General features: G+C 40.7%; 1 protein-coding gene across 6 annotated transcripts in view; it reads right to left on the bottom strand.

Annotated features, from left to right (window-relative positions):
* Window positions 1-13,880, bottom strand: part of EPHA5 (EPH receptor A5) — a 604,949-nt gene that overhangs the window by 91,311 nt on the left and 499,758 nt on the right. For all 6 annotated transcript variants that reach the window (XM_077275159.1, XM_077275141.1, XM_077275149.1 and 3 more), the window contains one exon: window positions 11,318-11,423. In XM_077275159.1, coding sequence (XP_077131274.1) covers window positions 11,318-11,423 — 106 coding nt within the window. The remainder of the gene's footprint in view (window positions 1-11,317; window positions 11,424-13,880) is intronic.

The raw sequence follows: 13,880 nt of genomic DNA, 5'->3' as shown, positions 1-13,880 counted from the left end.
TGACGGATGGGGGTTTTTATTAACAGCTTACAATCCTCCTGACAATGTGCAGCTGTAACAGAACACCTAGACCCCCTTCAGTGTGCAGCTAGCAGCAGGGGGTCAAGACTCAAAAGGCTCTGATTGACATAACTCACACCTTAAGCCAGTTAAGCTCAGAACAAAAGTCTTGCTTGTCATGTGGATACCATGTGGTCTAAACTGCTTTATTGAGCCAGCTAGAATTCTATATGGAGTTATGGAGATATTATATATCCTAGCCATCGTGTATATTTCCAAGATCCCTAGAATATGGTGAATGCCCGCCTGGCTCTCAACCCAATCTAGCACCCAGGGGTATGGAGATACATAGCACAGTAGAAAAGTAGGATCCAGATAGCAATGCAGTGTTTGATCTTAACGAGTAGCAGGGGCCTGGCCGGACCGGATGTAAAATCCAGCAAAGTACATCACCCTAGAGCAGGGCTCATTCCCAATCAAGGGATACTAAAACTGCAAATCCAATTTATCTATGTCATCAAGTGCCCCAGTGGGCTTCTTCATGTGGGTGAAACTGTACAACATGTAAGGGACCATATAGCCAGTCATATATCTATGATTCTATGTGGCAAAAATTGGCTACCCATTCCTGCATATTTCTCCACAGCTCAACACAAATGTCACAACTTCAGTTTCAAGTCCTGGAGCAGGTCCCTAGGTGACGTAGAGGGGGTAAACACATTACGCTACTCAAGTGAAGGGAATCCTACCGGATCCATAAGCTCCAAACTTTGGCTCCATTGAGCCTTACTCAAGAGCTTGATCTTTTTTTTATGAACAATCAAAACATGAGTCCTACTGATCTGATAATCATAATCAATTTTATTAATTCATAACCTACTCTTTTCCATTACAGAACCATTAAAGCAGGTAGACAGGAGAAACCCCTCATCCTCTTCCCTTCCCCACAACCCTCCATCAGTGACTAAGCTATGATAAGTTCCTTGTCTTCTATGCCTAACTTCCCCTCCTTTTCCCATACCTACTCCCATTTGTGCCATGTCCTCCCTTTGTTATACCTGGTATTTTCATCTAACAACCCCCTCCTCCTTTTCCCCCCTTTTAACCTTATGTATACCACCATCAGCTCCCATCCTCTCCAGCATAACCCTCCCTGAGTCCTTTCCTTACTTTCCCTCCTCTATATTCAGAACCCATTGGCAAGTCCTATTCCCTTTATTCTGTCACACTGTTCCACGGCACGCCACCAACATGACAGGCTGATGTGCCCGTGTGACAATTCTAGTCTTGTAAATACACTGATCATCCCAATAATGGGTCACATGACCACGGGTAACGTGTTGCCTGACACGTCTCCACATGACCTCACCCAACCACCTATTGCTGGGATGCGCACTACAGGTCACATAGTGCGTGATGCCTCAAATCATATTCATTACCCATTCCATCTTCCACCTATGTTATTATTTTCACCGCACCGCTTCTCCATTAAACATGTGTCATGGCTGGTTCCAGAGGTCCACCCCCATGACTGCATGCCCTCAGACTTCCGGTCTGCACCATATAAGAGTCCAGTGGGCCTTTTCGATACCCAGGAGAGATTCACACAGGAGGCAAGGGAGCACCCTGACAGCCTTTACTACTAAGGTAATTACATTATGAATGCTGTGCCCCTTCTTACTTGCCCATCCCACAACTATTCATGCCTTATTTTCCACTTTCCAGGAATCTGACATACACTTATCACTTTGGAGATCTCCATGTGCCATTTGGACTCTATACAGTACATAATACTTTTGCCTCCATTGTTCCTGCCACCTTCCCCCTATTTGGTCACACCTCTGCCTATGGGGGGTTTCAGCCTTGCTTCACTTCAATAAATCTATTATTGTCTATGGTCTTGCATATTTGCACATATTATTCACTAAATATTTAGTGTCAATCGACATTTCCATTAAGGTACCCAATTGAAATGAGGAAGCGATACATATTTCTAGTACCTGAAGGATATACAGGATGCTGTCTCATCACATGGACTGCATTGTTGTCATAGTATTTTCCCTCCGGGAATCTCTGTCTTTTTTGTATATTGTAAATGTTGCATAATTATTGTATGTACCTTCTACTATATGTTTGTGCACTGGCAATCTGTTTTTGTTCCCCCTTCCCCTAGAACAACTATGTGATCTAAGCCCGGGAGTGGGTCAAAACCTTACGTACTTTATTTCATATATATATTTTTACCTTGTCCGCCACTTGCACTTATCTAGAGCAACTATTAAAAAATATTATTATTAAAAATTAAAAACATTTGCATTATACCTTTGTGTGTGCTGTGAAAATTTCTCAACATAGTCTACTGGGCTGGCAGTGCCCTGTTTCACTGGTGCTAGTGGAAGGGGTCTGCCAGGGTTTTGAGTGAGTGTGGTGCCACATCATTTACTCTGTGTGACACATCCTCTCATTCCCTGTGCCTCCCTAGGCCCATGTGGACTGAAGGTGTCTGTGTAAAACTGTAACAAGCTGACCTTAAGTGTCCCCAGGGATGACGAAACATCATGTTGGTGATAGCAGTGAGACCGCATTACGTGATCCATCTGACGTAATAGGGACGTCAGGTGGGTGGTAAGGTACGGGTCCTTCACATGTGGTGACAGCGGTGGGATTCTGCGTGATCTCTCTAGTGTCATCCTTTACATTTGGTGGCAGCAGTGTGATTCTGTGTGATCTATCCAGTTTCATCCTTCACACTGACCATTTGCATCCCCAGGAGGAGCGGAACGTCACGATGATGGAAGTGGGGAGACCGCATTACGTGATCCTACTCATGTAATAGTGATGTCAAGTGGGGTGGTGAGGTACGGGTTCATCACATTGACATCTGAGTGCGCCATTATACAAATCAAGCTCTCTCCCCAAAGTGAAATTCACTGTTCTGTAAAACATTGTTTAGTAAAAGAAGCTCCAGTTTGGATGATTAACATTCCCCGCCAGTCCATAATTTTACTGATGTCACATCTGTATGTCAACCATTGTGTGAAAACTAAATTATTCATTTGGATTTATACTAAATCAACCTAAATGCAAATGCAAATATCAAACACTATAAGTAGTCTACCATGAGGATCACAGAGCCTGTCCATGACCTACTATGGCTATTTTCATAAATTAGCTTTGTTCGGCAAAGTGTTCTGCATTTTTCTACCTTTGGGTTGCCTAGAAACCACATGTCTATAAGTCTTAGGGTCCATCTTTTAATTACATGTGGCTAAACAATGAAGTCAGAAGTTCTAACTGCTGTTCAATAGAATACCTCTTCATTTTAGACAAGATTTTCTTAAAATGGTTATTTAAAGCATAGATGATAACTTATAGATTGGGGGTCCAATGGCTGGGACCTGCACCAATCAGCAGATGACCACTTTTATCTTTGCCAGGGCACTTTTATCCCCATTAGAGTGGGGTCTCAGTGCACATGCTTGACCATCACTCCATTAATTTCTTATGGAGCTGCAAAGCTTTTGTTAGCAGCCCCACAGAGAATAAATGGAGCAGCCTCATGCATGTGCACTACCGCTCTATTCTATTGGAGGTAAAAGCGCCCTTCCAGTCGATCAGTTTAGATTCCAAAAGTCAGATCCTCACTGATCTATAACTTGTCGATCTTTGGGCAGTACAGTGGCTAAGTAGTTAGCACTGTTTCTTTGCAGCACGGGGGTTCAAATAAAACCAAAAACAACATATTCAAGGATCTTGTAGGTTTCCTCTGCATAGTCCAGTTTCCATCCATACAAAGTGATAGGGAATTTAGATTGTGAGCCCCAATGAGGCCAGCGATGATAAATCTGTAAAGTGCTTTTTAATATGATGACGCTATATAACAAAGCATAACAAATAAATATCTATCACATATCCAAAGGGGCATCATGGTGAAATAGCACGGTAGCCTTACAGTGCTGGGGTCTTGGGTTTAAATCCCATTATCTGCAAAGAGTTCATACAATCTCCCTGTGTTTTGTAGGTTTCCTCATGGTGCTCCTTTTGCATTCCACATTCCAAAAACATACTGAGAGGTAATTTAGATTGTGAGTCCCAATGGGGACAGTGATGATGGTGTCTGTAAAACGCTGTGAAATTAATGGCGCAAAATGAGTAAAATAAAAAAAATTGAAGAAGAGCGAGCATCCTTTACATAGCAAATGGATAAATGTTGAGTGGAACATCATTCTTCAGGGTTCACATAAATGCCACATCTATGGCACACCTTTTTTTCTAGGCTAGGTCAACCAAGTAATAGGTTAAATGTATGCTTGACAGATAATTTAGAAATATAGCACTTCTGCTATAGTGCTTATTAGTAGTTAGTTAATATTATTTAATTTTCAGCTAATTCTTTATCTCTAAACAAAATATTAACTGAACAATCAGTTCAGCGGAGAAGAGATATATAAAAATTAATTTTCTAATTGTGAGTCTGCAATGAGATTTCAATAATTAAAGTCTGTGATTTCCAGCAAATCAAGACCTAATAGTTGCAATTTATGCAAATACATTTCTATTTTGTCTTGTTCTGGCCCCAATTATCCAGATAATTACTGGAAACTTTCTGGAAAGACAAAATTAACCATCTACAGGGATTGTCAATACAGCTCGTTTGACCCTTGTAAAGGTAAACTTCGCTAGGACCGAGTTAATAAATAATCTTGTTATTTTGGTCGAAAAACTATGTGACAGCAATTTAATAGGAAATCTCAATGTATTACGGAGTTGAATGTAAAATACAAATAATTTAAGATGTAAAATAAAATAATTATGGGTATTTGTGTTGATGAAATTCAGTTTACTGAAAAATGCAGACCTTACAATATAATCCAAATTGAATGTGAAATTATTTTCTGTCCTAATAAGCTTATGGAAATCACAAAAATATATGTTTTACGCATGAATCTACAACAACTATTCCTGAAATACAAATCAGGCAAATAGTTATTTGTTCACTATAGTACGACATTACATATTTCAGGCACTCTAAGGATGTTTATGATAAAACACTTTAGTTACAATTGCAATCAAAATTATTCAACCCAAATTGAATATTAGATTTATTAGCAAAATGTACTAACTTTCAGCTGTTTACAATAAACCTGTAACGTCTTATAGAGATATTAGGCTCGAATAGGCGGCCTTGGACATTATCGGCGCTAACCCCTCCATCTGGTAGATTCCAAAGGGACCCATGCCTCTCTTTTTAACACCTGTAAAGGGACCTGGTCTTAAAATGGGGTCCACTGAATTGTTTCAATGGAAGAGTTGCTGACCAGAGGAGTGAACCAGCCAAATGAAGTCAAAGTAGTAGTGTCAGAACAAGGGGGACATTAAAGGTACACAATCAGCAGAAAAAGAATTGTCAGGAAACAAGCTGTGATAAGACAATAGGTATTCTTCCACAGATGCATGTGTATGAGTTGTGTCTGAGGGATGTGAGCAGGGATCTTTGTACAAGCTATGGCAGATAATGTTACTCGCAATTCTTCCCTCCTATGCTTGACCAGCTGCATATAGTTGATCCGGGAAAGACAATGAGGTGCCGACTTTTAACCACTTTAACTCACAGTACCTTAGTGAGATGAGGTAGGATTTGAGGGAAGATGAAGGGATAAAATGAGGTAGAATATGGAGGGTGGAGGGTAGAGGTAACAGGTGAATCCTCTCTTCAGTCCTGTCGCATGTGCTGCAAGACGGCACTGACAAGCAGAAAAGATGTGAGGAAACAAGATAGGAGGAAATATAGATACTATGGGAAAACACAGTAATAATACATGAACAACATATCATAACAATAGCCAGTGGATGGTAGCAATGTACAACAAATACTGAACCATAATACCTATATGTAATAGATGAATGAAGCAAACCATATAACATTAGGCAAATGTCCCTGCAAATTTCCCCTTGCAGATGATTAGCTGAACAGCACAATAGGAATTCAACAGCAATACAGGAACAGATAGAACAACAGAAAGTAGGCACTTTAACCCCTTTACCCCCAAGGGTGGTTTACACGTTAATGACCAGGCCAATTTTTACAATTCTGACCACTGTCCGTTTATGAGGTTATAACTCTGGAACGCTTCAACAGATCCCGATGATTCTGACACTGTTTTCTCATGACATATTGTACTTCATAATAGTGGTAAAATGTATTTGATATTACTTGCGTTTATTTGTGAGAAAAACGGAAATTTGGTGAAAATGTTGAAAATTTTGCAATTTTCCAAATTAAAATTTTCATGTCCTTAAATCACAGAGATATGTTACACAAAACACTTAATAAGTAACATTTTCCACATGTCTACTTTACATTGGCACAATTTTGGAACCAACATTTTTTTTTGTTAGGGAGTTATAAGTGTTAAAATTTGACGAGCGATCTCTCATTTTTACAACACCATTTTTTTTCAGTGACCACATCACATATGAAGTGACTTTGAGGGGTCTATATGATAGAAAATACCAAAAAGTGGCACCCATCAAGGTGCTCAAAACCACATTTAAGAAGTTTATTAGCCCTTCAGGTGCTTCACAGGAATTTTTGGAATGTTTAAAAAAAATCAACATTTAACTTTTTTTCACAAAAAAATTAATTCAGGTCCAATTTGTTTTATTTTACCAAGGCTAACAGGAGAAATTGGATCCCAAAAGTTGTTGTACAATTTGTCCTGAGTACGCCGATACCCCATATGTTGGGGTAAACTACTGTTTGGGCGCATGACTTTTCAATGCAAAATTGGCTGGAATTGAGATAGGATGCCATGTCACATTTGGAGAGCCCCTGATGTGCCTAAACAGTGGAAACCCACAACAAATGACACCATTTAGGAAAGGATACCCTCTAAGGAACGTATCTAGATATTTGGTGAGCACTTTGAACCCCCAATTGTTTCACTAAAGTTTATAATGTAAAGCCGTAAAAATAAAAAAATCATATTTTTTTCCCAAAAATGATCTTTTCGCCCCCAAATTTTTATTTTACCAAAGGTAACACAAGAAATTAAACCAAAATAATATTGACAAACTTGTCCTGAGTATGCTGATACCCCATATGTGGGGGTAAACCACTGTTTGGGCGCATGGCAGAGCTCAGAAGGGAAGGAGAGCCGTTTGAGTTTTTCAACGCAGAACTGACTGGAATTTAAATCAGACGCCATGTCGCGTTTGGAGAGCCCCTGATGTGCCTAAAAAGTGGAAACCCCCCAAATGTGACCCCATTGTGGAAAGTAGACCACCTAAGGAACTTATCTAGATGTAAGGTGTGCACTTTTAACCCCCAATTGTTTCACTAAAGTTTAAAATGTAGAACCGTGATAATTTAAAAAAATCATTTTTTTTCTACAAAAATTATCTTTTAGCCCCCAATTTTGTATTTTCCCAAGGGTAACGGGAGAAATTGGACCCCAAACGTTGTTGTCCAATTTGTCCTGAGTACGCAGACACACCATATGTGGGAGAAAATTACTGTTTGGGCACATGTCAGGGCTCGGAAGGGAAGAAGTGGCGTTTTGGAATGCAGACTTTGATGGAATGGTCTGCGGGTGTCACGTTGCGTTTGCAGAGCCCCTGATGTATCTAAACAGTAGAAACCCCCCACAAGTGACCCCATATTGGAAACTAGACCCCCAAGGGAACTTATCTAGATGTGTTGTGAGAACTTTGAACCCCCAAGTGTTTCACTTGAGTTTATAATGCAGAGTCCCACAAAAATGATTTTTTAGCCCCCAAATTTTTATTTTCACAAGGGTAACAGGAGAAATTGGACCACAAAAGATGTTGACCAATTTGTCCTGAGAGCGCTGACACCCCATATGTGGGGGTAAACCACTGTTTGGGCGCACAGCAGAGCTTGGAAGGGAAGGAGCAACGTTTTACTTTTTCAATGCAGAATTGGATGGAATTGAGATTGGAACTCATGCTGCGTTTGCAGAGCTATGATGTGCCTAAACAGTGGAAACACCCTGTTAGGGCTAGCGGAAGGCACCAAATTATAAGAGAGATGGTATAAGGTGCGTTCGCAGCCCGGGATCCACCGTGCAGAGCTGGAACCTGCTGCTGAGTAATGACGGAGTATATGGCGGTACAATGTGGATACACACACGGGCTAACTTCACCCTGTGTGAAGGAAGCAAACCCTGTTGCATCACAGGGTTGTGGTACTGCACCAAGAGCGCAAGCAAGGAGTCTCAGGACTCTATCCCAAGACACAGGATTAGAGTACGTTCAGACCACTTGCGCTAGACACCGCAACTGGGGTGTCAAAGTAACAGAACATATAACTTAAAGCACAAGAGTGCGTGCTGTGCCGCTTTGGCGGATGCCACTAACCACACAGACTTGGGATATAAAAGTGCTCTATAAGCGCACAGCGCCGCACTGGCGGTTACAGCAATAGACGCTGTATCCTGTATCTTTATGTTGACAGCTTAGATGGGCACTAGACAGCAAGCATCCACCTTTTGCGAACAGTCATACACAAGGGAGGGGATTTTAAAGAACGACTTGCACTCAACACACACGATTCCAAATGTACACTAGCGCATGGCCATGCGGCAATGCAAACCTTTTATAGCTGCAGCAAGAACCAGACCTTCCCAGAAGGACCAATGGGAGTCAGCCACAGAAGAACACCTTCAGGACCTTCCTAAAGAACCAATGGGATTTGCTGCAGTATCGAAGAATGTGACGCTTGATCTCCAACGAGAGATCTTGCCCTGGGCATTCTCAGAAAGGGAAGAGCAGGACTTAGTCCCAAACACGTCTGCTCGCCGCTGCCCAGTACTGGCTACAATGGCAGAAGCTGGAAAGGCAGCAGTAACCAGTCGTCCAGTATCTTCCTGAGCTAGACACTGGGACCGATGTCTCCGCTGAGCAGACTCCACTGCGGCTGGATAAGAATGAGAGACCACAGCAGAGATGGTTCGAGATTCCCCCTGCGCAGAGGCGGGATCTCGACACCTAACACACTCCAACCCTAACCACACCCCTAACCCTAATCTCATCCCTAACCCGAACACATCCCTAAACCTAATCCCAACCCACCCCTAACCATAACTCTGACACACCCCTAACCCAACTGTAAACATAATCCAAACCCTAACCCCAACTTTAGCCCTAACCCTAATGGGAAAATGGAAATAAATACAAAAAATTATTTTATTATTTTTCACTAATGCAGTGATAAAGAGGGGTTTATTTACTATTTATAGCTGTTTTTTTATAGTGGGTTTTTACGTTTGGCAGCTGTCACACACTAAAAGACGCTTTTTATTGCAAAAAATATTTTTTGCATCACCACATTTTGAGAACTATAATTTTTCCATATTTTGGCCCACAGAGTCATGTGAGGTCTTGTTTTTTGTGGGACAAGTTGACATTTTTATTGGTACCAATTTCGGGCACATGACATTTTTTGATCGCTTTTTATTCCGATTTTTGTTAGGCAGAATGAACAAAAATCAGCAATTCATGAATTTCTTTTGGGGGGGCGTTTATACCATTCCACGTTTGTTAAAATTGATAAAGCAGTTTTATTCTTCTGGTCAGTACGATTACAGTGATACCTCATTTATATCTATTTTTTATAGTTTGGCGCTTTTATGCAATAAAATCTATTTTATAGAAAAAATAATTATTTTTGCATCGCTTTATTCTGAGGGTTATTACTTTTTTATTTTTTTGCTGATGATGCTGTGTGGTGGCTCGTTTTTTTCAGGACAAGATGTCATTTTCAGTGGTACCATGTTTATTTATATCCGTCTTTTTGAGCTCATGTTATTCCACTTTTTTTTCCGGCAGTATGATGATAAAGCATTGTTTTTTGCCTTTTTCTTTACGGTGTTCACTGAAGGTGTTAACTAGTGGGACAGTTTTATAGGTCAGTTCGTTACGGACGCGGCGATACTAAATAGGTGTTACTTTTATTGTTTTTTTTATATATATACATAAAGAAATGTATTTATTGGAACATTTTTTTTTCTTCTTTTTTTTACACATGTAAATATTTTTGTTTTTAACTTTTTTACTTTGTCCCAGGGTGGGACATCATGGTATAGTGTCAGATCGCTGATCTGACACTTTGCAAAGCACTGTGTCAGATCAGCGATCTGACAGGCAGTGAAGGAGGCTTGCCAGCACCTGCTCTCTGCAGGCGCTTGCAAGCCACCTCCCTGCAGGACCCAGAATGCCCCCCACAACCATCTTGGATCCGGGGCCTGCAGAGAGGAGGACGGAGGAGACACTCGGAACAACGCGATCACATCGTGTTGTTCCGTATGTCTCAAGGAATCACACAGGGAGCCCACTCCCTGCGCGATGCTTCCCTATGCTGCCGGAACTCTGCAATCATGTTTGATTGCAGTGTTCTGGGGGTTAATGTGTCGGGAGCGGTCCGTGACCACTCTTGGCACATAGTGCCGGATGCCAGCTGTGATAGTCCTCCCGTGAGCGCGGCTGATCGGTGATGACGTACTATCAGGTTATAGGGGCCCAGACCACCTCGACGGGATAGTATATCTAATGTCAGAAAGGGGATAACTGGCAGTGAGAATTAGAAGGTCAGGGTTATAAATGGATGACAGCCCAACCCAGGGCTTACAGAAAACCAGGAATGAAACCCATATCACAAAATGATCCAAGAAATGTTATGAATGCATGTTATGAATCCAATCAAACAAGCAATTTTAATAACTCAACACAACTAATATAGCAGGTGGCTTCTCCAAATTCAACATAACATTCCACTTTTACAGACAGCTGCAGTCTCAGAATTATTGAACTACTTTGTGACAAGTGTCTTTAACACTTAGTAGAGCGCATTTAGCTGTTATGACCTGCTGCAAACATGATGCATAGCCAAACACAAGCTTCTTGCAGCTTCCAGAGGAATTTTAGCTCATTTGTCACAGGCACAGTTCACTAATTTTCTTGGGTTCTCAAGAGAGTGGTTCAAGTGAAGAAATCAATGCCTTGTACATACATGGGAAAGGATATGAAAAGAAAGGAAAGGCACTGAGTCCTCCCAGAGAAACTTACTAATGCTTTTCACTACAGGTCCTGTTTTTACATTTTAACGAAACCTTCTCAGGTTTTTCCTCTTATCTATAATAAAACCATGCATGCTATTTTTTCTAGAACAGTTTTAAAAGTGTTTACTCTGTAAAATATAAACCTGAAAATAAAATAAATGTAATTGTATAGATAGAATTGAGTGTACATAAAATGCAAATCCAAGTTGTATTCAAAGCTTCAACATGATCCCACTCACCTTCCACTGAGAAGAAAACCAACCATTCCAGCTAGAAGAATAATTCCCACAGTTACCGACACAGCTATAAGAGGAATCTGACTCTGGTCCCCGGTTGCGGCATAGGCTGAGAAGATAGACATAAAACAGGGAATATGGTTTAGTTATACAAAGCTAAATTGTTACAAAACAGCAATTGCTATACAAGTCAAATGAAAAAGTACATGGAATTTTCCTTTTCTACTTATTTTAAGTCAAAACAAACATGTCCTTCAAGCAAAAATTTATCAAAAGTATGTTTTAATCATGAAAAATATTTAATAAGTATTAGTGATAAGCAAGCGTGCTCGTCACTACTTGTTTCTGGCTCAGGCATCAGTGTGCTCTAGATGCCTGAGCCAGATGCTTACTAGGTGACTATATTTTTAATGCTCTATGTGGAGACTCCGTGATCAGCGGGTGCTCTAGTCCACTGGCTTGAGACCGTATGAACCAGGGATCATCCAACTGAACAGCCAACTTTCCTTTTACTATGGGCATAGTACTACTTAGACAACACAGGGTGAGGTTACAACAACAAGAAAATACTTTATTGAACCACAAAATAGGCAAATAGCACATAGAACAACCCAAGCAAAATACCCAAGATGGTGCAAAATTACAGTCTCACCCTTCTGCTTACTTGCTGGGATAAGAGCAGCTGTGACTTCAGAACTTCCAGGGTCAACTACCCCATCTGTGGCACACACAGAGAGCAAGTAACAGCACGCTTAGGAAGGTGACAGTCCATTGAGGTACAAGGCCAGGTTGCCAGAGGGTCACAACCTGGATTCTCTGAACATCTGCATAGTGTCAGGTGAATGGTGTGTCCCAATCCTGGCTTTCCCAAAAGTATCTATGGGGCTCAGGTGACCAGTGGGTCCAAATTCTGACTACCTCAAACATATCCATGTGTTCAGTGATGGTCAATGGAGAAGATCTGTATTCTTTCAGTTCAGGCCATAGTTGTCCAAGCTGGCATCCTGTAGAATTTCAAATCTGCATCCCTCGTGATAGAGCCATAATCTGGCAGCTATCCTGTAAAGTGTTGCTGGCTGTGGTTTTGAAAAGATTCTCTGGTTTTCTGGATGTTTGGATCTCTTGGATGTATTGGATGCCATGATACAGAGGCATATCCCTTTTTATATTTCACAACTGTTCTTCAAGACATCAATCACAGGTCAAGAGGAAAGGCTGATGAGGTTAACTCGCATTTTTTGACTATTTAAAATTTTTCCTTCATTGTTTGCAAGTCAACAAACTGCATGGCCGGGTATAATGTGTAATCAACATATCAGCAAACATCATTGTTTAGTGACCCTGCATCACTGTATTGCACAGATAACAGAAAATAAGATGTATGAGCTGATATAAGAGGTAAATAACCATTCATCAATTTACAAATATCAATTCAACCTATAAGAAGAGTCAACATAAAGAAAACAGTCTATGCCTCCTGGCTTACTGAAAATAGACATCTGGATAATTAAGATTAAATGCTGTGTGGTCACACATTGGAGGGGGAGCTTGAGCCCCCACCCCGCATGTTTGGCGCTTTTTAGACAGTCAATAAACATGTTGGGATTGCCTGCCAGTCACTGTAATGCCATAACCATCTTGGTTGTGGAATTACTGTGATTTTCTTGCCGCACAGCGTCAAGAGGTTTATATAAGACCAGAGATGATATGCTCATCACACTGTACACCAGAAACAGGCAGAGCAGGGAGAGGTGCTGGTGAAATAGGGACAGAATTGTTGCTGCATATTAGCCAGGGATTCAACCACATTTACATTTCTTTCAAGTACAACAACAGACCTTCTTATGGCTAATTATAATTAATAGTAATACTGCTGTTTGCAGCACTTAGGGAAAGATTATGCTGAAGGGATTGTGTAGGACAGGATAGGGTCAATTGCCCATCCTTTATGCTGCAGCCTGCAACTCATACCAAAACCCCTACTCAGGCCTAATAATATTCTTTGTGTTCTTAATCCTGCAAATTGTTCTGAGCAGGGAAATATTATACAACAATATTACTGCTGCAGTTGTGCATCAAAAGCATACAGCCAGACTTGATTCGACTTTAATAGCATAGCTATATTATTGCTTATTCAGTATAACCGGTCCATCTGAGGGGCTCAAATTTTTTGCAATAGTAATAATGAATTTTTTCAGCAGTGAAATGTTATATGGCATTTATCATGCTCGGGTTGTACCTCAAAACAAAAAAAAACATTGTTTGGTTAGAAATAGCATCACTATATTGATATTGAAGTCTAAGAAGTCCATCAGAAGTTGGAACATTTTCCTACCATTCTAATGCTGCAATTTTTTTCAGCAGTGACATTTTATGCAGCATTTATTGTGCCCCAGTTGTGCCTCAAAGCACATAAAAAATATTTGGTTAGGAACAGCACCACTATATTGATACTGCACTCTTAGAAGTCCATCTGAAGTGGGCAAATTTTCCTGCCTTTGGAACACTGCACCGCTTTCTAAACAGGGACATATCATACATAGTTTAAAATGGGCAAGATGCATGG

Source organism: Ranitomeya variabilis, chromosome 1 (assembly GCF_051348905.1).
Source record: "Ranitomeya variabilis isolate aRanVar5 chromosome 1, aRanVar5.hap1, whole genome shotgun sequence".
Classification (NCBI taxonomy): Eukaryota; Metazoa; Chordata; class Amphibia; order Anura; family Dendrobatidae; genus Ranitomeya; species Ranitomeya variabilis.
The sequence above is the reverse complement of the archived record's forward strand: the minus strand, read 5'-3'. Positions and strand labels throughout refer to the sequence as shown.